The 26463-nt window shown below is 47.4% G+C and overlaps 1 protein-coding gene across 4 annotated transcripts in view; it reads left to right on the top strand.

Annotated features, from left to right (window-relative positions):
* Nucleotides 1-24807, top strand: part of ASIC1 (acid sensing ion channel subunit 1) — a 211875-nt gene extending 187068 nt beyond the window's left edge. For all 4 annotated transcript variants that reach the window (XM_083427642.1, XM_083427640.1, XM_083427641.1 and 1 more), the window contains 9 exons: nucleotides 4655-4805; nucleotides 6242-6369; nucleotides 10357-10507; nucleotides 13390-13446; nucleotides 14400-14553; nucleotides 15883-15974; nucleotides 18424-18503; nucleotides 19629-19733; nucleotides 21079-24807. In XM_083427642.1, the coding sequence (XP_083283768.1) occupies nucleotides 4655-4805; nucleotides 6242-6369; nucleotides 10357-10507; nucleotides 13390-13446; nucleotides 14400-14553; nucleotides 15883-15974; nucleotides 18424-18503; nucleotides 19629-19733; nucleotides 21079-21183 (1023 nt within the window). In that variant the 3' untranslated portion in view covers nucleotides 21184-24807. The remainder of the gene's footprint in view (nucleotides 1-4654; nucleotides 4806-6241; nucleotides 6370-10356; nucleotides 10508-13389; nucleotides 13447-14399; nucleotides 14554-15882; nucleotides 15975-18423; nucleotides 18504-19628; nucleotides 19734-21078) is intronic.
* The last annotated feature ends 1656 nt before the right edge of the window (nucleotides 24808-26463 follow it).

Below are 26463 nucleotides of genomic sequence, written 5' to 3'. Positions count from 1 at the left end.
TGCAGGAAGTTCCTGCAGCCAATCAGAAGCCGCGGAAGCCCTGTTGAACGTTCTGCTTCCAAAAGAATGTTTGAAAACCGGAACACTCCCTTCCGGTTTTCGAACGTTCGGGAGCAGGAACGTTCGACTCCCAAGGCGTTCGGGAGCCGAGGTACGACTGTATATCAGTACAGTGGTACCTCCGGTTACATACGCTTCAGGCTACAGATGCTTCAGGTTACAGACTCCGCTAACCCAGAAATAGTGCTTCAGGTTAAGAACTTTGCTTCAGGATGAGAACAGAAATCGTGCTCCAGTGGCGCGGCAGCAGCAGGAGGCCCCATTAGCTAAAGTGGTGCTTCAGGTTAAGAACAGTTTCAGGTTAAGTGCGGACCTCCGGAACGAATTAAGTACTTAACTCGAGGTACCACTGTATATTACAATGTTTAGCTTATGATACATCACGATGTTGAAAACCAGTTATCATCCAGCCCTAGCCCCTTGCTCCCATGCATTTTCTTTGCAAAGTAGGGATTTGTATCATTTAAACTGCTTGGGCACATGAGAACGAATAGAGCTTTCTGTATATCCGAGAGCTAAATTCAGGGATTCATTTTTCATAACAATGACTTGAATCCTTGCTCATGAGACCTGCGCACTTTGATGAAGACTGAACGACTTTTAATAATTCACCAGCCAGGCACACAAATTCATAATTCATCAGATGATTAACACCCCTTTGAACAGCTTACTCTCATTGACTTCCAACATCCCCAGGGTTGCAGGTTAGATGCCACAAAGGCTTCACACCATGGGTAGGACTCCCACTGATGTGAGTGGACTTAAGGAGATCAGACAACTTGGCAATGTAACACATGCAAGTATTCAAAGTCAATGCAGAAGTCTCCTTGAGTTTGGTGCTTTCATTCTGTGATGTTTCATTTTTCATACAGTTCACAATGTTCATATAAGTTTAACTCTGAGCAGACCTTTATAAAAGCAAACTTTTTTTTTACCAATAAATTCTTTATTAGTTTTCCAAATTTTAAACAAATTAACAACAAATTAATTCAAATTTAACACCAATTTAAAAATTGACTTTCCATCCCCCTTCCAAGATGCTTCTTTTTCCTCCCTCCTTTGCTGCTCACAGTAAAATACTTAATTTCTAATACTTTCCCATCCGCTCCTATTTCCATTGACTGCGCGTGTTCAGTTCCTGTTTAGACATTTACCCGACCATTTTTCCAGTTAGTGAAATAGAATTAATCTTCCTTTATTGATGCATATGAATCATGAATCATAATTTTAAATCGTATTTCCTCCAACACAGCTTTATCATCCTGTCTTTATGCGTTCGCAAAAAAGCAAATGGTTTTATGTTCACTGGCTAGTCCACAAATAGAAGCAAGAAATAAAACGAGTTACTTGAAAAGAACTTGCATGCATCCAAGTTTAAATGCTTGACAAAGCATCAGTTCACATACAGAGAAGCTAGTACAGTGGTACCTCGCAAGACGAATGCCTCGGAAGACGAAAAACTCGCAAGACGAAAGAGTTTTCCGTTTTCTGAGTTGCTTCGCAAGACGGATTTCCCTATGGGCTTGCTTCGCAAGACGAAACATCTTGCGCCTTTTTTTTAAACCGCCAATGCATTCCTATGGGAAACCGTCAATACACAGCGGTGCTTCGCAAGACGAAAAAACTCGCAGAACGAAAAAACTCGCAGAACGAATTAATTTCGTCTTGCGAGGCACCACTGTACACACTTTCCCTCCTTGTATTACTAAAAGTAACGTTGTGACATGACTTCTCCTCGCAAGCAAGTTTTCCTCCCTGTTTTTTTTTTAAGGGGAAAAGAATTATATTTCAGATTTGAGGAACACAGTCATCTTTATTTCAGTTATCAGACACAGCATTCAGACTGTGCCTGTAAACGGGATCAGTAAACAGTCTGGTATAAAAATTGGTAATGCATTTAAATGTTCAGAGGCAATTTCCAATTCTATCTAGTCACCGTCAGTGCAGATAAAAGGGATGGAATATTATTTATAATACCTGAAATTCAAGCACACCACTGTACTGAGTAGAGGTATCAATATCCATTAGGCACTTTCCAAGGTGAAAAACAACAACAAGATTAGGCAGACATTTCTAGTAATGGAACAGAGAGTGGTTTGGCCAGTGGTTATAATAATCATAATATTTATTTTTTTAAAAAACAACAACACAGCAAAATAGAAGAAAACCCAAAATGGTATAAGCCAATATTTGTTGGGGAATCCCAGTGTGTTTAAAGCACAAATCGATTCCTCAGGAAAGTAACTTGAACAGCTTTTATAATTTAAATAAATATGTTTCTCGTTGTTGTTTAGTCGTTTAGTCGTGACCGACTCTTCGTGACCCCATGGACCAGAGCACGCCAGGCACTCCTGTCTTCCACTGAGTCCCGCAGTTCGGTCAAACTCATGCTGGTAGCTTCGAGAACACTGTCCAGCCATCTCGTCCTCTGTCGTCCCCTTCTCCTTGTGCTCTCCATCTTTCCCAACATCAGGGTCTTTTCCAGGGAGTCTTCTCTTCTCATGAGGTGGCCAAAGTATTGGAGTCTCAGCTTCAGGATCTGTCCTTCCAGTGAGCACTCAGGGCTGATTTCCTTAAGAATGAATAGGTTTGATCTTCTTGCAGTCCATGGGACTCTCAAGAGTCTCCTCCAGCACCATAATTCAAAAGCATCAATTCTTCAGCAATCAGCCTTCTTTATGGTATATGTTTCTCAGACAGACATAATGATGAATGCATATACAATCAATTAAAAAATAATCAAAATCTACCCCGAATTCTATTGTTGCATGATCACAACTAATGCCCATATTACTTCCTCTTTAATATAACTAATAGAACAGATATATTCAAGACAGGAATGCCTGGCGTGCTCTGGTCCATGGGGTCACGAAGAGTTGGACATGACTAAACGACTAAACAACAACATATTCAAACATCTATGCAACCTTAAGGAAAAGGCTGCTTCTGTCCTTTGTTTTACAAAAAGCTTTTTCTTCCCCATCCCTTCAAATTGCATTTTGTCTCCCAAAATTGACTGCGTTCATTGTAACATGAGCCTAATGTATAAAACAGCGGCCACTTTATGTTCAGCTTAGTATTGATTTTCAAATCAAGGCTAGGCACCGGGATTTGTGTGAAATATACCCAACATGGAGCAAAGACAGGGGCAGGATGGAGCCTAGAAAGGACATGGAACCCTATAGCATCAACCGTGGGAAGGGAGAAGAGTACACTGGGGAATTCACAAAATACTTTTATTGCGAGCCTCCTTAAATCAAGAAGAAAAAACCTCTGTGTCTTCTCAGGTGTAATGAACAAAACAAGGATGTTGGATCGTATATAAGCACAAGGAGGGATAATCCAGGCCCACACAGTATTTGATGAGCTATAAAGGCTCGGCTCTGCAAGCTACAAATGGTTAGCTCTGTCATTATGAAAAGCGACATGACTTCAAATGAGCAAACACATCCACTGTGGGGGAATAGGAGTATGCAGCTACCGATATTGCGCTAATCGGAAAGCAATTCCAGCTACTGGGGCATGCAAGGCACTCGGAAACTACACTGGGAGACAGAGAGAAGCCTGCCTCACGCTTCTAAGGGATCCTGGAATTGGGGCAAGAAAACAAACCCAGAAGCTGTGATATGAGTATATCCCCGGTGTGATCACTTACTGTCACTGGGTGAACTCGTTCCCAGCCTGCGCCCCGTTTTTATCACCTAAGACTTTGGCTTAAACATATCCATTACATAAGCGCTGGATGGGATGGACTTAACTCAGCTGGTATCTACAAAACACTTCAGTATTCCTTGGGTACCAGCTGCCAAATCTAACTTCTCAGCCTATTTGTTACATGAATTGCCTGGCAGGGACCATTATCTGAGCATCTTCAAATGATTAATTACCCAGTAGAGTCTAAATACTATCATAGCTGAAGTTATCCTTCTTCAGCAAGGTTTGGGGCGGGTGGCAGTGGCGTAGCGTGGGTTGTCAGCACCCGGGGCAAGGCAAGTAATTTGTGCCCCCTAACCCATGGAGTTGCGCCCCCTAACCCTACCCCCCAGATGTTGCGCCCGGTGCGGCCGGCACCCCCCACACTACGCTACTGGCGGGTGGGAAACTGATGAATATTTGCCTCTGGAACTTGAGTTCTCTAGACTTCACTGTGTTGCCTTTTGTTCTGATTCTCTCCAGGGCCATTGGTGAATGCATAACCCAAAACCTGAGTCGCAAAGGAAATTGCAGTAGAATGACAATGCTCCAGTTCTGCTTCCGTCACACATTGCAGCCCCACCACTCAAATCCAGTACATTCCACATTCCTTCCAGGCAATTTACTTGTACACTCCCAGTATCCCTATGGCATCAAGGTCATTGAGATTATGGTATTAGGAAAGCTGCAAAACTCCAGATGGCCAGGAGCTGTCCCTGGTGCTGAAACCCAGTGCTGGAAGCACATCCTGGGAATCTTGCTTATTATGCCTACCTGCAGAGTGTGATGGAGCGATACGCCAGGCTTTCTCTTGACCATCAAGAGCTGGCAGGGACGCATGGACTCCAAAGGAATATTCTATCTCTTTGTCTAATTTTTGTTCTTCTGTTCTCCTCCACAGGTGTACACACGCTACGGAAAGTGCTACACATTCAACTCAGGTCAGCCTGACAAGCCACCACGCATCACCAATAAGGGAGGAACGGGGAACGGCTTGGAGATCATGTTGGACATTCAGCAAGATGAGTATCTCCCTGTCTGGGGAGAGACAGGTAAGAGTTACTCCTGGCTTCCCTGACTCTACATTGACTCCTCCCTTATCCATATTTTCCTTTGTGCCACATGACGATTTCTCCTCTTCTGCTGATGCCTCATCTTCTCAGACCTCTGCCTCCCGCACCTATCCCTCTTGATGCCTCCTCCCAGGATTACCCCACCCTTTGCTCCAGCTTCCCGTTGATCACTCCACATTCTGCCTCCTTGCCCCATTCCTCAACCCAGTGGGTCTCTCTCTGCTTCGTTGCTTTTCTAGACCTGCGCCGACTCCTTAAACCCACACCGCACTTTCCCTCCTCCCTTCCTTTCAGTCACTCCCCCCCCCCCCATTTGTGTCCTATGTGTCTCACCATGGCAACCAGCTGATCATAGCTAGGGAAGGCGATGCCTCTTATCTACAAATAGCACATTGTTCTTTGTAGGGGGAATATGTTGTCAAGGCTACAGTGAGGTGGGGTGGGAAGTGAAGCCTGAATCCCAGGTCAAAGGTCACCATGGATCCCACAGGAGGAGCTTTCTGGGTCCCTGGCTGGGCCTTGATTTCAATAAAGCGGGGTGTTCAAGCACAACCCTGTCTGGGAATCTTTCCCTTTGACCTGGAAGACCTTTTCCCCAGCTAATGAATGGGTCGGTTCTAGGTGCAGCTAAGAAATGTTCTGGGAAGATTTACTTTTATCTGTATTACTTTATGCATTCCTGGACTCAGCCTTGCTTTTTTAAAAAAATGAAGTGGGGAGGACTGATTTCTGGTTTTAGTCTCCAGATTATTCTGGCTCCGATCACATAAAGCTAAAAATGTACCGTATTTTTCGCTCTATAAAGGATGCACCGGACCATAGGATGCACCGGACCATAGGAGGAGGAGAACAGGAGGAAAAAATTCTACCCCTCTCTGCTCAGTGCCCCTTCAGTGAAGCGGCAGGAGAAACAGAGCCCCTTCCATTTCTCCTCCCGCTTCACTGAAGGGGTGCTGCGCACAGAGGGAAAACTGTGCAGCGCCTCTCCAGCAAAGCGAAGCCTGGAGAGCGAGAGGGATCGGTGTGCACCGACCCCTCTCACTCTCCAGGCTTCAGGCGGATATCCGCAAGCCTTCGGAGGGGGGGAGCTCTCCCTCTGCACTTTGGAGGCTTCGCATTGCTATCGCTGAAGCCAAGGAGGCTGCATTCGTTCCATAAGACGCACACAAATTTCCCCTTAATTTTTGAAGGGGGAAAAGTACGTCTTATAGAGCGAAAAATACGGTAGTTGTTATTGATTGATGCAGGGAGTGGGCTGTGAATCAGACAGGGGGGTATTTTCCCTCTTTGGTCCCCATGGATCTCCCTATCGATGCAAGTTAAGGGGGAAGTGCCTTTGCTTTCTGGCTCTGAGCTTGAGCCCTGCTGTAATCACCTCAGCCCCCTTTTCTACTCTCCATCTCTCTGTTCTGCAGATGAGACCTCATTTGAAGCTGGGATTAAGGTGCAGATCCACAGCCAGGATGAGCCACCCTGCATTGACCAGCTGGGATTTGGGGTGGCACCTGGATTTCAGACGTTTGTCTCTTGCCAGGAACAGCGGGTAAGATGTGAACATTCCCTCCCCTTTCAACCAGCCTCAGATATCTGTACTAGCACACCCCCAAGGTCTAGGCAGCAGGAGAGTAGATTCCATAGCTGTCAACTTACAGATTTGAAAATAAGGGGCCAGCAGCCTCGGAAATAAGGGATCAGCCTCGAAAATAAGGGATTTTCAGAGCACAGGTATGTTCACCCTCTGAGCCCCTCCAAGCCAAAGGCAGAAAGCCCAGCCAGCAGCCAAATGAAGCTTCAAGCGGTGGTTCCCACAGCGCAGCAACCCGGCAAAGGGGATGCAGCAAGGAAAACCACCATCACCTCTCCAAAGGGAAGCGCTGAGCAAAGGCGAGTCCCCAGGCAACGTGGCCGATTTGATCAGCACAAGCCATGCAAGCTCCACCCCCCAGTCGTTCTTAGACTCCTTATTGGGTGAGCAATGCAGCCAAGCAACACAGTTGGAGCCTCCCTCCTCCCTGGCTGGCAGGGAGAGAGGGAGAGGAGCTGCTTCCTTTGAAACCCGGGAAATTTAAGGGACATCATCAATAAGGGACAGCTGTGGGACACAGTGCTGAGATAAGGGACTTTCCTGCCAAATAAGGGACGGTTGACAGCTATGGTAGAATCCCCTCTTCTTTTTCTTGCTGATGACAAAGACAACAGCAGTATTGAATGGATAGTTTAGAGCCAGAAAAACTCCAGAAAGTGAAATCCAGTACAGTCGCACCTTGGAGGTCGAACGGAATCCGTTCTGGAAGTCTGTTCAACTTCCAAAATGTTCAGAAACCAATGCGTGGCTTCTGATTGGCTGCAGGAAGCTCCTGCAGCCAATCAGAAGCCATGGAAACCCCGTCGGACATTTGACTTCCAAAAATAGCTCGCAAACCGGAACAGTCACTTCTGGCTTTGCAGAGTTCGGGAGCCAAAACGTTCGAGAACTAAGCTGTTTGAAAACCAAGGTACAACTGTACTCATTTCATTTATGAATTGCTCCTCATGCATCAGCCGAAAGCAATTTACAATATAATAAAAACATACAGAGAAGTAGTTACAATTGCAAATATAAAAATGCGCTCACACACAGAGAGCTTAGAATAGCAATAGCACGTGCACAAAGTTAATTCACATCTAATACAGGTACCAAGTAGAGAAATAGAATCATAGTGTTGAATAGAATTCGAAGTGTTGGTTCTGACCTTTAAAGCCCTAAACGGTCTCAGCCCAGTATACCTGAAGAAGCGTCTCCACCCCCATCGCTCAGCCCAGACATTGAGGTCCAGCTCTGAGGGTCTTTTGCTGGTTTCCTCACTGCAAGAAGTGAGGTTACAGGCACCAGGCAGAGGGCCTTCTCGGTAGTGGCGCCTGCCCTATGGAATGCCCTCCCATCAGATTTCAGGGAAATAAACAACTATCTGACTTTTAGAAGACATCTGAAGGCAGCCCTGTTTAGGGAAGTTTTTAATGTTTGATGTTTTGTCGTGATTTTACTAGTCTGCTGAGAGCCTCCCGGAATGGCTGGGGAAACCCATATATAATAAAACATTTATAATAAATGTTAAAACATAATATATTAAAACATATATAATAAAACATTATTATTATTATTATTATTATTATTATTAATAGAATTGTAAAGCTGGAAGGGACCCTAAGGATTATCTAGTCCAACCCCCTGCAATGCAGGAATATGCAGCTTGCCCCATATGGGGATTGAACCTGCAATCTTTGCGTTATCAGCACCACGCTCTAACCAACTGAGCTATCAAGCTTGGTCATGCCAAGTACTGGAAGTCCAAAAGGACTTTGGTGTGAAGGGAATGCCAGCAAATGGTTAGTGCCAGTAAGCTGGTAGCAATGACTTCTGATTTCTACCGTTCTCTGCATGGGAACATCCTCAGTGTAAACCTACATATTCATTGCTGTGTTTTATTATTGCCCTGTGCTGTAAGGAAGCTGCTTTCAGAAGCATTTTTGTTGAGAAATGGGTATATAATTATTCTTTAAAATGCGTAACATAAATAAATAAACCATCCTTTTAACATCAAAGTTTGGGGAGGGCGAAAGGCTCTAAAAGGATAGATTCTAAGCACTCTTCCACGGTCAAGTAGTGAATCACAATCATCAGCATGAATAGAGCAGATTTGGTGAGTTATTAATTTCAGCTGGAATATTTAATAACGAAAACTCAGCGGGAGATAATAGAAACTAGGAGGAAATATGTGCTTGAAGACATTGTGGATGTCTTAGGGGGGGAAATTGTGTGTGTGTGTGTGTTTAAAGCAAAACACAGAATGCAAACAGACTTTTTAGAGAATGCAAACACAGTTTTTATTTACTTTTTAAAATGTCTTTCTGTACCACTTTTCCAGCCCTCTCCAAAGTGTTTGCAGCAATAAGTATTACAATATTACATGACCAAATTCCTTCCAGTCTCCAAAAACCCAATGCAAGGGGAATATGTCACATTAGGGAAGAGGCTAGAGTAGAACCTTTCTCCCTGACACTTGCTTACTTGCAAGTACCGTATTTTCCCCACTATAAGACACACCAGACCACAAGGTTTTTGGAGGAGGAAAACAAGAAAAAAAATATTCTGAATCTCAGAAGCCAGAACAGCAAGAGGGATCGCTGCGCAGTGAAAGCGGCAATCCCTCTTGCTGTTCTGGCTTCTGGGATAGCTGCGCAGCCTGCATTCTCTCCATAAGGCGCACACACATTTCCCCTTACTTTTTAGGAGGGAAAAAGTGAGTCTAATAGAGCAAAAATACAGTAAGTACAATACAGCCAATTGGCATAGCCACTAGAGCAGGGGTCAGCAAGGTTTACCTTGCCTGGGGCGGTTCACTCCAGCGGATCCCTCTGTGGGCCAGAGCGTGCACACCTGCAATTTCTGGCGTCTGCGCAGACGCAATTTCCAGCACCGTGGAAGCAAGTCCCCATGCCGTGCTGCGCCAGTTTAGCGCAGCACATGGGGACTCGACGAGCAGGCAGCTTGGTTTGGGGGCAACTCGTGGGCCAGTTAAATGACCCCCGTGGGCCGCTAGTGGCCCATGGGCCTTAGGTTGCCGACCCCTGGGCTAGAGGGTTCGTCTTGGACTCAGCCACAAAGCCCACCGGGTGACTTTGAGCAGATTGCTACCTCTCAGCCCAACTTAACTTCACAAGATAAAGAAATGGGGAGAGATCCATTTATGCTAACCTGAGTTCTTTGGGTGAAGAGCAGGATAAAGATGCCACCTGAATAAATAACATGAAAATGAAATATCTGTCCATTGCTTTTCAACCATCCCTGTCTGAACTAGCATTTCCACTTTCAAAGAGTTTGTGATCACGGGAGAGGATTCAAACATGAGATCTTCCTCCTGTAATCCTGTGTTACAGTCATAGGAGGGTTGTAAGATGTGCCTTTTTGTTCTAGCTTGAATCAGCTCTGGCACAGTGTGATATCTTCTTGTGAGAGCAAGAGTTGTGATAGGCTGTATTTTCTGGCATCTGGCCTTCTGCTTGTTCACATGGCCTTTGCATTCAGCCCACACTGGTTTCCTGCCTGTCGACATTGCAGGCGCAATTGTGGAGCCAAGGGAGCAGATGCAGTCCTGTAAGGCAGTCTTACTAGGCAGATATTGTTGGAATACAAGTTCCATCGGTCCCAGCCACTGGGGCAGGCATGGCCAAATTTGGCCCGCCAGATGTTTTGGGACTACAACTCCCATCATCCCTAGATAACAGGACCAAGGATGGTGGGAATTGTAGTCCCAAAACATCTGGAGGGCCAAGTTTGGCCATGCCTGCACTAGGACAAATAGACCTGGGTGATGGGAACTGTAGACCATGTTGACCACTCTTCCTCTGTTTGTGAAAGTGGGAGAGGAAGGATGAGGTCTGATGAGGCCCTGCTTAAGCACTGTGGCCCAAACACAGCCCTTCTCCTTCTCTAGGAAAGGGTGATGAGATAGTGCCATTCTCAGCCCCTCTTTGCCCATTCTCCGTGCAGCTCATCTACCTTCCTCCACCTTGGGGTGACTGCAAGTCGGTGACCATGGAATCCGAATTCTACGATACCTACAGCATTGCAGCCTGCCGCATCGACTGTGAGACCCGCTACTTGGTGGAGAACTGCAACTGCCGCATGGTGCACATGCCTGGTAAGATGGAGCGATGAAGCCAGTGGCAGAGCAAAGGGTGAAGGCCACAACAATTGCACAGACAGAGAGATTTAAAAGAAGCCTTCTGGGGGATACTTTGAAAGACCAGGATTCCCCTGCTTGCCTACGAGAGCATAGTTCCTCATGAATAGGCACACTGGTCTGGTGGTGCTCTGGCATGCCATGTGTACTTGTGAGTTAGCACAGTGGCGTAGCAGGGAGGGCACAGGGGTGGTGGCCCGGGGCACAAAATTCTTAAGGGTGCAACCCATGCTACACCACTGGGCTGCAGCAGTCCTGAATGTGCAGCAAAACTGGGAGGGAGGTGGCTCCCCTTTCTGGCCCTGTAATGCACGGAGCAAGCGTTTCCAAGCACAATTCAAAGTGTTGGGGCTGACCTTGAAAGCCTCGGTCCAGTATACCTGAAGGAGCATCTTCACCCCATCGTTCAACCCGGACACTGAAGTCCAGCTGCAAGGGCCTTCTGGCGGTTCCTTCACTGCCAGAAGTGAGGGTATTGCTTCCTGAATTGTAGAATATTTTCAACCCTTTGCAAAATCAAAGTTTTTGGGGCTGCTGAAAACGTTTATGAAAAGCCCCCCCCCCTTTTGGTTCAAGCTTAATTATAACTATTATAGCTGTTCCCTAATTGCTTCTATATTGTAACAGCCACTCCCATTCTGTTTACTGAGTGCATCCTTTAACAGAACCCAGCGCTCCCTCAACCAGCCCACCTTGGTCTGTATTCAATCTTTCCTGTTAAGCAGAAATCCTTGTCAAGGGATGCAATTAGCATAATAAACATGAATTAATTATTCTAGTCAGTTGCATCTCCTGGGGAGAAGAGGGCAGGCAGAATAATAGTGCAGATGTATGAGGAGAAAGAGAGGGAAGAGTTGTTGTTTTTTCCAAAGGCAGGCTGATCCTGTCAAATGGTATTCAGACTTCTGGAGAAGGAGATGGAATCAGGATTTGAGAGACAGCAGCAGAGACTTATATCCAGCTTTGCTTATGTAATGACTGCTTTGGTTTTTGTTTTGTTTTTTAGTTTGGGTTTTTTTCCTTTTTTTCCTTTATCAGGTCTCTGTCTTACAAGGTCTCTGAGAACCCTGAATGCAACTAGAGATACAAAGGAAATGTACAGTCATACCTCGGGTTACAGCCGCTTTGGGTTGCGTTTTTTCGGGTTGCGGACTACCGAAACCCAGAAGTACCGGAACAGGTTACTTCCGGGGTTTTGGCGGTCACGCATGTGCAGAAGCGCTAAATCTCAACCCGCGTGTGTGCAGACGCGCAGACGCAGGTTGCGAACATTGCGGCTTGCGAACATGCATCCCGCATGGATCACGTTCGCAACCCGAGTGTCCACTGTCTCTTTTAGGACTATGTTTTCACTAACTGTACTGTGTTTTGCTTGCTACACGGCCCAATTCACACACAGCATGAAGCCAAACCTAGCCAGACAGAACAAGCGTGATAATCCCCAGGGCGAAAATCATGGCTGCTTTGCTCCTCGGTTCTACTGCTGCCACTGCACAATCCAAGACCAAGCCATGGTTTGGCTTAATATTACGTGCAAACCCAGACTCATGTCCCAACAAACCATGAGCTGTAACCAAGGTTTATTCTTGATTTCCCGCTTGTGGTTTGTTCACATATAGTGCTAAGCCAAACCATGACAAACTCTGGGTAGTGTGGCAGCAACAGGACTATGGGAGGAGTGAAGTGGACTTAATTTTTGCTAAGGTGCCCACACTCTTGGCTTGGCTTAGTGTTGATGTGAGAACAAGGCCACTCTGTGGGCAGGGCTTAACAAAACCCGACCCGTTAACTCTCTGGGCAAGGCTTTGGAAGTTTTTACAGATATGATTCCTAGGGAATTCAGCTTTTGAATCTTTCCCCCTAATGGAGAAAATCCCCTCTCCCCACACATAGAAAGCTAGGGAAAAGGCTCAGCCCCACCCTTCCTTCTGACTTGCTGTATTTCTATCAGCAGTGAATGACCTCCACACAGGAATTAGGAATGATACAAGCTTCTAACCACAAAAGATTACAGTCATACCTCATGTTACATCTGCTTCATGTTACGTTCTTTCAGGTTACATCCTGCGATGACCCAGAAGTACCGAAAAGGGTTACTTCCGGGTTTCAGCGCTTGCGCATGCGCAGAAGCGCAAAATGACATCACGCACATGCGCAGAAGCAGTGAATCGCAACCCGCACGTGTGCAGACACGCCGCTGCAGGTTGCGTTCTTTTCATGTTGCAAACAGGCCTCCAGAACGGATCCGGTTCACAACCAGAGGTCCCACTGTAATGAGGAATACAAGATGTTCCAGCTGACTCAGGGCTCAGCTTCTTAAGAGGGGGCAGGGAGCTGAAATGTCCTTCCCTCGCTGTGTAGGAGACACTTCTGCATCGAAAAGCCACTAGAGAAAACCATGGAGCTTATCTACCTTGCATGCAAAGGCATAGCAAGGTTAATCATCTGGGCAGCTCAACCAGGGAAATGCCAGCTCTAAAAAGATGCAGTCGGCTTCCTTAGCAGTGAAAGTGGACAGAACAAAGGACAGAGGTGGGGGACGCAGCATCTCTTGGAGTTTAAGGATCGCCTGGTGCAGAGAAGCCACAACCCCTTTATCACAAAACTGCAGCAATTTAAACATAAGTTGTCCCCTCCTTTTTCAGTTCACATTTATGGGTAGAATGAGGAGTCCCATTTGCACTCATGCAAAGCAGGGAGATGTGTGGGCTTTGCAGAACATTGCAAATTCCCCTCCCTGGTTAAATTTCACTGCTTGTGAATGCAGGAGGTCAGAATAGAGTCTCACCGTGATATGTAACTTTGTGGTGTGATTTGCTTGCTTTTCTGTTTCCCTGCAGGTGATGCTCCCTACTGCACCCCTGAGCAATACAAGGAGTGTGCAGACCCCGCTCTCGGTAAGCAGATGGTTGGCATATAAATAATAAAAATATGATAATATGATGATGGTGTCTATGTGGACATAGACATGGGGTAACTGTGCCCGTGAAGGACCAGTGCACAGCCTAGGAGTCATTCTGGACTCACAGCTGCCCATGGAGGCGCAGGTCAGTTCTGTGTCCAGTGCAGCTGTCTACCAGCTCCATCTGGTACGCAGACTGAGACCCTACCTGCCCGCGGACAGAGTGGTGCATGCTCTAGTTATCTCCTGCTTGGACTACTGCAACACGCTCTACGTGGGGCTACCTTTGAAGGTGAATTGGAAACTGCAATTAATCCAGAATGCAGCAGCTAGACTGGTGGCTGGGAGTGGCTGCCAAGACCACATAACACCACTCCTGAAAGACCTATGTTGGCTCCCAGTATGTTTCCAAGCACAATTCAAAGTGTTGGTGCTCACCTTTAAAGCCCTAAACGGCCTCGGCCCAGTATACCTGAAGGAGCGTCTCCACCCCCATCGTTCAGCCCAGAAACTAAGGTCCAGCACCGAGGGCCTTCTGGTGGTTCCCTCCCTGTGAGAAGTGAGGTTACAGGGGACCAGGCAGAGGGCCTTCTGGGTAGTGGTGCCTGCCCTGTAGAACACCCTCCCATCAGATGTCAAGGAAATAAACAACTACCGGTATCTGACTTTTAGAAGACATCTGAAGGCAGCCCTGTTTAGGGAAGTTTTGAATGTTTGATGTTTTATCATGTTTTTAATATTCTGTTGGGAGCCACCCATTCATGAATGAATGAATGGATGAATGAATGAATAATACCTGTCCCTGGTTGGAAGACCCTTAGAGTCACATGGACGGACCCTTTCAGATTCTAAAGGAAGAGCTTATCGCAAGTGCAGTAATGGCTATCTCTTTCCCCAAATCACTCTTGTTTCGAACTGACATCTGCTTCTCCTTCCCTGCTGCTACAGACTTCTTGGTGGAGAAGGACAACGACTACTGTGTGTGTGAGATGCCTTGCAACGTCACCCGCTATGGCAAGGAGCTCTCCATGGTCAAGATTCCCAGTAAGGCATCGGCCAAGTACCTGGCCAAGAAATACAACAAGAGCGAGCAGTACATTGGGTGAGTGCTGCCGCCTGATGCAGCCTTGGACACCACCGCCTGTCGAATCCGCTTGCCATCATTATTTCTGCACCCTGCGCTCGAGCAAGGGAGGTCACGCCCAAACAGCAAGCTTGGGGCATTGCTGAGTACTTAGATTTGGGGCACAGACCCATGATATAAATTTCCTGGTGCAAACTTACCGTATTTTTTGCTCTATAAGACTCACTTTTTCCCTCCTAAAAAGTAAGGAGAAATGTGTGTGCGTCTTATGGAGCGAATGCAGGCTGCGCAGCTATCCCAGGAACCAGAACAGCAAGAGGGATTGCCGCTTTCACTGCGCACCGATCCCTCTTGTTGTTCTAGCTTCTGAGATTCAGAATATATTTTTTTCTTGTTTTCCTCCTCCAAAAAATAGGTGCGTCTTGTGGTCTGGTGCATCTTATAGAGCGAAAAAATACGGTATGTCTACGGGTGCAAATTTGGGTCTCTGGAGAAGTTACAAAGGTGGGAATGTTTTGCAGCATGTCCAACAGCCCTGAAAGCAAAGTTTTGTTTGCCATGGAGGAATTTTTTAAAAGGCCATTTTGGTCAAGCCACACCTAGCTCCCCAACATGTGGCATCAGATGAAGGGCAGGTGAAGATACAGCTCCCTGCCAAAATAAGGGTTTCCAGACAATAACCCTCCAAAGCATGGGTAGGCAAACTAAGGCCTGGGGGCCAGATCTGGCCCAATCGCCTTCTCAATCCAGCCCGCGGATGGTCCGGGAATCAGCATGTTTTTACATGAGTAGAATGTGTCCTTTTATTTAAAATGCATCTCTGGGTTATTTGTGGGGCCTGCCTGGTGTTTTTACATGAGTAGAATGTGTCCTTTTATTTAAAATGCATCTCTGGGTTATTTGTGGGGCATAGGAATTCATTCATTTCCCCCCCCCCTTCAAAATATAATCCAGGCCCCCACAAGGTCTGAAGGACAGTGGACCGGCCCCCAGCTGAAAAGGTTTGCTGACCCTTGTTCCAAAGCCTCTCTGCCTTAGTCCTTACAGTCTAATTTCAATCTGTGTGCTGTTAAAATGGCCCAGGGCAGTGTTAGGAGGGAATCTAAAGATATGGTCCACCAGCTGGAAAGGTAATCCTATCCTGTCCTACAGAGGGTCTCTCTTTCTTGAAGGCTGAGCGCCTTAGGTTGGTACCAGCTACATCCTTAAATCTTGGGTCCAGGCAGGTAAGTGCCCATGCTGGTGCTAGGCATTATTTATAAGGCTGGTTGGGGGTAGATACTTTGGTCACTGCCGGGCAGATGCTTGTTTTAGAAGCTTGTAATCACTTCGCTTCCTCCCATACAGGGAGAACATCCTGGTACTGGACATTTTCTTTGAAGCTCTGAACTATGAGACCATTGAACAGAAAAAAGCATACGAAGTGGCTGGACTTCTGGGTGAGATTATCTTCTTCTTCTGAGGGGGGGGGGACAGCAACGGATGCACACCTCCTAATTTCTCTTACTCCTTTGGGGTGACTTTGGTGCCTGTCTATAGTCCTCAAAATGCACATGTAATCGGAGCTTGCCATTCTACAGTTGTGCGGAAAACAACAACCCAAGTCCAGAATGCCAGAATGGGGGAATCCCAACGTTCCTTTCCCACCTCCAAGTAAATTTACAATGCTTAAGTCTGCTCCATTAATGGAAGCTGATCCATTAGGGCAACTGGGCACTGCCCCACCAACCTCAGTCTCCCCCCAGCCGCCGCTACCCCACATACCTGTCTTTCTTACTTACAGACAGCCCAGAGAGTGGCATTGCCAGGGAGCTTCCTCCTCCTAAGTCTTGGTGTCGCCCCATTGTGGAACTCAACAGGGAGCAGGAGGGGACCAAACTAGAATTATTTCGTTCAGTCTGTCATGGGCTCAGATTCTGCCTACTGTCTGGGCTTCCCATTTTCCTCCCTACCAGGCTAGTGGCACCAGCCACCCACATTTAAGGCGCAAATATAGGTGTTAGCAATCGCCTGGTGACATCAGAAACGAGTGGAGAAGGAGGGTGGCAAACTAGGATTGCCAAAGTGCGGTTTGAACAAGACTCGGCCGGTGGATGGAGCCAAGCATGGCTTTTGACTTTTTTAGCGAGTGGGGCCTTGCCATTTGGGGAAAAGCAGGAGAGGTTTGGACAAAAAGGAGGTTGGGGCACATGTTGGCATGTCAGAGAACAATCCAATGGACCAGGCTGGGGAGTTCAGCAGAAATATTTAAAACAGGCTCATTTGAGAGGAATGGCAGGAGATCATAGAATCATAGAATCATAGAGTTGAAAGAGACCACAAGGGCCATCGAGTCCAACCCCCTGCCAAGCAGGAAACACCATCAGAGCACTCCTGACATATGGTTGTAAAGACCTCCAAAGAAGGAGACTCCACCACACTCCTTGGCAGCAAATTCCACTGTCGAACAGCTCTTACTGTCAGGAAGTTCTTCCTAATGTTTAGGTGGAATCTTCTTTCTTGTAGTTTGGATCCATTGCTCCGTGTCCGCTTCTCTGGAGCAGCAGAAAACAACCTTTCTCCCTCCTCTATGTGACATCCTTTTATATATTTGAACATGGCTATCATATCACCCCTTAACCTCCTCTTCTCCAGGCTAATATAGTCATACCTCAGGTTACAGATGCTTCAGGTTGCGTTTTTTCAGGTTACAGACCACTGAAACCCGGAAGTACCGGAACGGGTTACTTCCAGGTTTCGGCGGTTGCAGATGCGCAGAAGCACTAAATCGTGCTTTGTGCATGCACAGAAGTGCCAAATCACAACCCGTGCGTGCGCAGACGCGCAGATGCGGGTTGCGAACATGCATTTGCAACCCGAGCATCCATCCAAACACCTGATTTATTCTGCAAAGTACCTGATAAATACCAATCCTAAGGCAGGCAAGTCAAGTAAAATGTCAAACAAATGGCATCCCTGTCTCCAGACCACATTACTGTGGCCCATGTTTCATTAGCCCCAAAATGGAAAATGAGCCTAGTCCCATCTAAAGAAGAATGGCAATTTAAACTGATGGAATATGTGGTGCTTGGGGACCTAACATATAGAATAAGAGAACAAGAAGAACATACGTTTAAAGAAGAAGATTGGGAAATGTTTATTGAAAATATGGGGGGAAATGTGTATATTTGAAAACATGGGCAGCATTAAGTTAAAATCAACAGTTTTGATGGATGTAATAATGGAATACTGAATAGTTTAGTTTATTTAAAATGTGCGGGGATTTATGTTATGCAAAAGGGACACGGGTGGTGCTGTGGGTTAAACCACAGAGCCTAGGACTTGCCGATCAGAAGGTCAGCGGTTCGAGCTCCCTGCTCCTGCCAGCCTAGCAGTTCGAAAGCACGTCAAAGTGCAAGTAGATAAATAGGTACCGCTCCGGCAGGAAGGTAAACAGCGTTTCCGTGCGCTGCTCTGGTTCTCCAGAAGCGGCTTAGTCATGTTGGCCACATGAACCACAAGCTGTACGCTGGCTCCTTCAGCCAATAAAGCGAGATGAGCGCCGCAACCACAGAGTCGACCGCAACTGGACCTAATGGTCAAGGGTCCCTTTACCTTTATGTTATGCAAAATGAACCATGGAAAGAGAATAAGGGATGTCATTGATACTTTAAGGTTGTTTAAATGAATATTCTAAAATGTAAAACAGAAAATTTAATAAAAATTTATGGGGGGAGGGGAAATCCTCTCTCCAGACCACATTGGGCTTCTTAAACCACCATGTCCCTCCCCTGCCAGCATAGATTGGACCAACCAAGTCTGGAGAGCTGAGTGTTGAGATTAGGGATCCAGAGAAATGTGCCCCAATCTCAGTACCTGATTATTGCTCCCCTCTCCTCTTGCCTGCAGGTGACATTGGGGGACAGATGGGGCTGTTCATTGGAGCCAGCCTGTTAACTGTGCTGGAGCTATTTGACTACGCCTACGAAGTGAGTTTGGCTCCCTGGAACATGATGGGGAACGGGGTACAGATCTGCTTACCGTCTAGAGAATCTTTTCAAAGGCACACAAAGCCTTTCCACTGCTAGAACAAGGCCTGGATGGGAGACTATATGGGAGGTGCTCTGAGCTCTTAGGGAGGTGGAAAGTGGTCTAAATCTAATGATGTATTGTGGCGGTAGGAAAATGCCCCTTCCTCACAGTTGCAAATGCATATTTATTTGGGGTTCTCAGCCGTCTAAGCTAAGGCAGTCTTGCAGGGCTACCTACCCATTGCAGCCTGAAAACCACATTCCCCCTTGGCCAATCCTCTGGGGACCGTATGCCACCAGTGGGCATGGTCAGAAATAGGCGTAGCCAGCTATGCACTCACACGCATGCTCATACACACACACAATTGAGCTGACCCATGCAGATCAGCTAAGGAGAGAGGATGGTCAGCTCCATACATCAAACAAGGAATCTGATGATCAAGGAGGAAGAAGAGTTTGAAGAGTTTGGATTTGATATCCTGCTTTATCATTACCCGAAGGAGTCTCAAAGCAGCTAACATTCTCCTTCCCCTTCCTCCCCCACAACAAACACTCTGTGAGGTGAGTGGGGCTAAGAGACTTCAGAGAAGTGTGACTGGCCCAAGGTCACCCAGCAGCTGCATGTGGAGGAGCGGGGAAGCGAACCTGGTTCACCAGATTACGAGTCCACTGCTCTTAACCACTACACCACACTGGTGATTTGCATCTCCACCAGGGCCATAGGCTCTGCTCAATCCCATGCTGTATTTTAATCTTCCCCTGCTAAAATTGGTGGGGTCTTGGGGGGACTAGAAAAATGGGCAGGGCTAAATTGGACTGCTGAGTTGAGGGTTAGCTACCGCTGCATTATAGCGTCTCCCACAAGGTTTTCCCAGCACCAAGATGCTGATGGTCCCAATCTTTGCCTCCTTTACCATTGTGCAGACATGCTCATAGCAGCTAACGGAGCACCCTCACCTTCCCTCCATTTTCCTCTCCGCTGCTCTGAGGCACCAGCCACAGTCTTAAGCGACAAAACGGCATGGCCGTTTTGCAAATGGTTTACATGAAACCGACAGCCTTCCTCCTCACTTCCATCTCTAGATTATCAAGTTCCGCTTCTTTCGCCGCGGCAAATGCCAGAAGAAACACAAAAGCAACAACAGCGACAAAGGGGTAGCCCTGAGTCTGGATGATGTGAAACGTCACGTGAGTGTCTAAGCTATTTGCCACATTGCGCCGTGCATTCCCATGTCACGTGACATTGCTCCCCCCGCCCCCCTCCATTTGCACTAGCAATGTAACTGATTATATCATGCTCATACCACTTTAACTATCCCAATTAACCACAACAAATTTTGGGACTTGCAGTTTGGAGACGCGCCTGCCACTTCTTTACAAAGGATCCCTTACCAGCACCACACAGACACATACACATAGGGATGCGGGTGGCGCTGTGGACTAAACCACTGAGCCTCTTGGGCTTGCCCATCAGAAGGTTGGTGGTTCGAATCCCAGCGACGGGGTGAGCTCCCATTGCTCTTTCCCAGCTCCTGCCAACTTAGCAGTCCGAAAGCACGCCAGTGCAAGTAGATAAATAGGTACCACTGTGGTGGGAAGGTAAAGGGTATTTCCATGCGCCCTGGTTTCCGTCACGGTGTCCTGTTGCACCAGTTTAGTCCTGCTGCCCACATGACCCAGAAAGCTGTCTGTGGACAAATGCCGGCTCCCTCGGCCTGAAGCGAGATGAGCGCCACAACCCCATAGTCGCCTTTGACTGGACTTAACCATCCAGGGGTCCTTTACCTTTACACACATATGCACAACTACAGCTCCCAAGATGCCCTGGCAAGAGGGAGTCACTGTTATTTACAACTGTAGGATTAAATAAGCTTTCTCCAGTCTGGTGCCCCCACCAGGCCGACTGGGACTAATGGAACTTGTAGCCCCAAACATCTGGAAGACACCAGGATAGGTTAAGAATATAGCAAACTATTGTAATTCTATAGTATAATGCCAAATCACTGTTAAATTAGTTTTCAGCATAGAGATCCCCCAAGAGTGGATTCAGAAAAATGACCGGCAGCCACTTAAAAGCTTATCGCACAATGAAGTAGTCATTCTGTAGCCTCCAGTCTCATGGCACAATGCAACATAACCATCTCTTTGAAAATTTTGGAACTGAGAAAGTTTTGATACTAAGCATAGCTGTTGAGTCAAAGGTTACATATGATAGTCATCTCCCTATGCGGGTGCACACACCAAATGTGACCTTTCTCAGTGACTGTTCCCTGGATCCTGATCTTAGGAAGTAGGTTAGGCTGAGAGACAGTGACTGGCCCAAGGTCACCCAGTGAGCTTCATGGTTCAGCGGGGATTCGAACCCTGGCCTCCCGGGTCACCGTCCAGCACTCAAACCTGGACGCCACACTGCTTGAAGGTCCCCAAATCCTGGAACTGCACACGCCACCCCATTCATTATCATTTCCTGTTTACGGTGCTAATTGCAATGCCCACTGTGTTCCTCTCTCCTCTCCCCCCGCCGCAAACCCAGAATCCGTGCGAGAGCATCCGAGGCCACCCAGCAGGCATGACGTACGCGGCCAACATCCTACCTCACCATCCGGCCCGGGGAACGTTTGAGGACTTTACTTGCTAACTGACCACTGGATGTACAACTAACACTACCAAAGGGAAGGACCTTCGCTGAGCAGCCCTGGCCCAGCCCACGAACCTGCCAACTGACTCGTCAGGGCCTCTATCTCAAGACTCCCAGGGGGAGGCAAGCTGGATCCGGCCTCTCCTCAACCCATCCGCCCCAGGCCAAGGCAGCGATACGCACACGGAGCAAACTGGACAGAGGGGTGGGGGGCGGGGTGGGGGTTATCTGTTCTACCAGGTCCACACCAGTTTCTGCTCTTGTCCCTGTGAGTGCCCTCAGACTCTTAACTCAACAGAAGAGCTGCCAAGTGGAGGAGAGGATACCGCCTTCTCCAGTCCACATACGGAGAAGTCTTGACTGCCTATGTGCCCCCCCCTTTGGCCTCCACGCTACCCCATGCCTTGTTGGTGTCAGCCACCTTGCGTGAAGGCCCTTTTTTTTCTTTCAACGTCGATGCCAAGAAGAACCTACAGGAGTGCCAGCCAAACTGTTCCCCCGCAGCATTCGGTTTCGTAAGGGCCCCTTGCCGTATCCAAAGGAGGTGCTACATAAATTCCATTCCCTTCCTCCCACCGCCATCTGTATCACCACCTTGCTGTGTGTTGTGGGAGGCCACAGCTGAGGCTTTCCCTGTAGCAAGACCGTAACTGAACTGTGAGGGCCCACCTGAATATCACCTGTTGTCTTGCCCAACTACCTGATTCCCTTTTGCTCCAGCCTGGTCTGGGTCTCAGCCTTGTTCACCCCCCAAGAGAGGCAGAGGAATGATTGGCAGATGAGCTCTTCCAAAGTTCAAAACATTGGTGTTACTACGAGCTGCCCTGGGCCCCTTCTGTGCATGTTCTTAGGGGTTACGTGAAAAATAAGGTTCAGAGAGAAGTCTGCCGTTTCTCAGTAGGGTACAATACTAGATTGCTTTCAAACGAGCCTCACTTGAGGGTTCTGCAGCTTCTGAAAGGAGAAGATGCAAGCAGCCTACCCTGCTGAATTTGACCCTGGGTTTCCTCTCCCCTCCCTTCTACAGAGGCATGGCAACTTATAGCCCAGTCCTACAGGCAGAAAGGACACAGAATCATTTCTTTGGCTGTGCAGATGTGTAAGGGTGCCAGTTCCTGCCTCAGCACCACACTACAAAAGGACAGGAAGGACTTGCCTGTAGGCTCGTGACAATGATAGCTCCGCTTTGGTGCAACGCAGAAAACCTGTTGCCCCTTAATTTCTACGGGCATTTGGCAGACATAACCCATCCTAACATTCAGCCAGGAGTTTGCCAGCAGTGATGGGCTGAGGGACACACCACCATCAAAAACACATAGAGGGTCTCCAGGCAATTGCATGCTAATGGTGTAAAACATTTTTATTTTTTTTAATGTTTGCTCTAATGCATCGTCAGCATAGACAGGAATAAAAATCAGCTCAGGGGAGTGAAGATGACAGTCTTGTAAGTCTTAGCAAGCAAGGCCTCCTGGATTTACCCAGTGCAGGAGATACGCAGAATCCCACCACCATGTCCTGTTTTGGAACAACTGTGTTACAACCACCTGATTGTACAACAGGGAGGTCACCAAGATCCTTTGGAAGGGAGCTTTCCCAAGCTGGGAGGATCAAGTACCATGCAGGGGGGGAGGGAAGGATTAGGCAGAGTGGTTTGGGCTTCCTTATATACTGATTCAGCTTCCCACGCAACCTGTTCGCAGTGCCCATCCTGAGAAAACAAGAGCGCTGGTGGAAAACTATCAGGATGAAGAGGGGATGACCTCTTCACAAAAGGGGCTCCCACCTGCTCCTGATTCCTACTATAGCTCAGTGGCAGATCATCTGCTTGGCATGCAGAAGGCTCCAGGTTTAATCCCTGGCACCCCCCAAGTGCTCCTGGGAGAGCCCCTTGCCTGAAACCCTGGAAGAGTCCCTGTCGTCCAGTTTTGACAATCCCACCTTCAGAAAAGCCCAGGTTTGTTATCCAGAGATTGCCCAATCAACTGCTCAGCCAAACAGAGGGACTGACATTGGTGGAGAGGCTTGGCCAGAATTTGGTTTTGGAGAATGAATCTGGCAAGCACGTCTGCCCAGCTTTGTCCTGAGAGAAGGTGCATGTGTGAATCACTCCTGGTCTCTTTGGGAGGAGAGAAAGGTCCATAAGAATTTTGCATTGAGCTGTACAGCTTGACAGGGCTGGAAACTAGAGGCCTTATCAGGCAGGGATGAGGAGGGAGGGGTGACTTGGTCTTCCTCACCCTACCTTTTGAGGCTCGCATTTGTTGATGCCTTCTCCCACTCCAGTGTTGGTGGTTCGACTGGGGTTTGCCCACAAGTCAACGGAGCTGTCCAAGTTATAAAGTACACCAGCTGGGATCTGAACAGGCTGGAAGATCTAGCAGCCAGAATGCAAATCTGGATTATTCAAGTCCATCTCTGGTGTGTCTGTGTGTGTGAGGCAGAGTGGCACTGGATTAGGTCTCTGCTCCTCCTATGCCTTATGACCCAGTGGGTGCGAAGGGAAAAGCAGAGGTGGTGGTGGGAAGACAGATGTTCTGCTTATATTATGGGGATTAATGGAAGGGCTGGAGAAGAAACATGACCTGAAGGTGCCCCAGATATCCACCTGCAGCCCCACAAGAGCCGTGGGCCCTGATGGCTACTAAAACTGCCTCTAGGACTCTTTTTGCCTGCTTGTTTTGATGCCCTTCAGAGCCAGCTCTCAGATTTGGGGGGGGGGGTGGAGAGGAGATCTGCCGACATGGGTGGTTTTTCATTTTTGGAAGCAACTGGCTGACCTCTCCCAGCCTGGGTCTCCACAGCATCTCGTGCCTGCCATGATCCAGCCTCTTCCCTCAACATTAACCAAGATTCGCTGCATGGGCAGCCTTCCCAGGTCCAAAGTTCTCCTTATCTTTAAGAGCTTTTGCAATAAAATCTCATCGTCGCTTAGTTTTATTTGCTTTTCCCTTTCGAAAAGGCTTTGTTTTATTTCGATCCTGATTATTCCAGGGCTTGGCGGTCCGGACTTGCTTGTGAAAGGGGTGTTTGTTGTTTGTATTCAGCCTCCCAAATATATCGAGGCCCTTATTTCCCAAAGACGCTGCAACTCTGCCATGGCTGGACCTTTCTGGAAAGAAGCAGGGGGTCTCTGCATTGAGGAGGGGGGGGGGTGGAGATATGTTTACCTTTCTTTAGTTTTAATTTGGTTCTTTCTACTTCTCTGCTTGAAAGCTTTTGAAGATAGGGCTCGAGTTTGACCTCTTTTCCCCCCTTTTTAATTTGACCGTTTTTACTACTTCATGCTCATTTTATATTTCTTATGTATAAAATATACGATATATATTATTATAATATATATATATGTACATATATATATAGATAAATACGTACACACTTCTCTATATGCGCCATCTCAGTGTAGATATATCCATCCAGTAGCATCAAAAGCCTTGATATTGTGCCATTATAATTTCTTTTCCCCCCAACTACCGATCTCTGAATGCCTTCAAGTGTATAAAGTGTTGAATTCTCTCTGGTATCTGTACTATGTACACATTTTCATAGGAAGCACAAGAAGATGACAAATGCATTGTATATCAAAAACGGCTCCTCTTTAACAATGATATAAAGGATGATATCAACCATGGAGACTCAGCCTTTTTCTCCTTAGCTTTTTTCCCACCGCAGAAATCCATCACAATTAACATCCTTCTTTTATCTTGCTTAACTGCCGCGGCACCATAGTAACGCGAGCTTGGCAGCCATCACTCACACAGTGCAGAGGTGGACGCCGGCGCCAGCTCCTTGGGGAAGAACAGCACATCAGGAAGAGTCAGGGAAGGGCTGTAGCTTGGTGGCAGAACATCTGCTTTTCCTGCAGGCACTGGGTTCGAATCCCAGCATCTCCAGATAGGTCTGGTAATAGGGTTGCTCCCTTCCTGTATAATACTGGATTGTCCCATAGTTCACTATAAAACACTACATCTTGTACTGATACAAGTGCCAGTGCCATAGCTACAGTGGGGCTAGCCAGGTTTTTTGCCTTGGGTGAAACCTCCAGAGGGGTGCCATTGAGGCTCCCAGCCTGTGTGCGTGTGTACACAAATGGCCGTGGGTGGGTGTGTGGTGTGTAAAACTGGGTCTTTGACCTGGGTGAAATAAAGCCCCTGGTTTTGTCCTGTATTTCAGGTCTTCTCTCTCTTTCTTTATTTCTCTCTCGCTCGCTCTCAAAAGAAAATTAAAAAATTCCTTCCAGTAGCATTCCTTCCAGTACAGTGGTACCTCTGGATGTGAACAGGATCCATTCTGGAGCCCCGTTCGCATCCTGAGTAGAACGTAACACACAACTGCGCGTGCGCGGGTCGCATTTCGCCACTTCTGCGCATGCGCGTGACTTCATTTTGAGCGTCTGCGCATGCGCGAGCTGCGAAACCCAGAAGTAACACACTCTGTTACTTCCAGGTCGCCGCGGAGCGCAACCCGAAAATACTTAACCTGAAGCTACTTCAACCCGAAGTATGACTGTACAGTGGTACCTTGGGTTAAGTACTTAATTCGTTCCGGAGGTCCGTTCTTAACCTGAAACTGTTCTTAACCTGAAGCACCATTTTAGCTAATGGGGTCTCCTGCTGCTGCTGTGCCGCTGCTGCACGATTTCTGTTCTCATCCTGAAGCAAAGTTCTTAACCCGAGGTACTATTTCTGGGTTAGCGGAGTCTGTAACCTGAAGCGTATGTAACCCGAGGTACCAACTGTACTCTCTCTCTCACTCGCTCTCTCTCTTCCTAGTCAGGGATCTTCCCCAAATGCATGTGATTGAAAGGGTATGTGAAAGATCATGTATTTAAGCTCTGGGTAGCCAAGCACAGGCAAATTTACAAATTCTCGTGTGTGAGACAAATTCTAGAAGGGACATCCTGTCAGGCTGCTATAAATCGTCATGGATTGCTTTGAAATCACTTCAGCAACAAATGGGGGGGGGAATCATCCCCCAACCGCAATACCCCACCCTGTATTTCACCAGAACACAGGTGGCAACCCGAACTGGAAATTTCCCCTGTCTGAAACCCTGGAGTGCTGTTGTCAGTCAACATACACCAATATGGTAACCTCCAGATGTTTTAGACTACAATTCAAAGTGGCTGGAGCTGATGAGAGTTGTAGTCCACAACCTCTGGAGGACTACTGCTGATGTAGACAATCGAAGCGAGATGAACCAGTAGCCTGACTCAAATACAGTGGTACCTCGGGTTACATACACTTCAGGTTACAGACTCCGCTAACCCAGAAATAGTACCTC

Source organism: Podarcis tiliguerta (assembly GCF_965153285.1).
Source record: "Podarcis tiliguerta genome assembly, chromosome: 2".
Classification (NCBI taxonomy): domain Eukaryota; kingdom Metazoa; phylum Chordata; class Lepidosauria; order Squamata; family Lacertidae; genus Podarcis; species Podarcis tiliguerta.
Note: the sequence above shows the minus strand (reverse complement) of the source record. Positions and strands in the feature narration are given on the sequence as shown.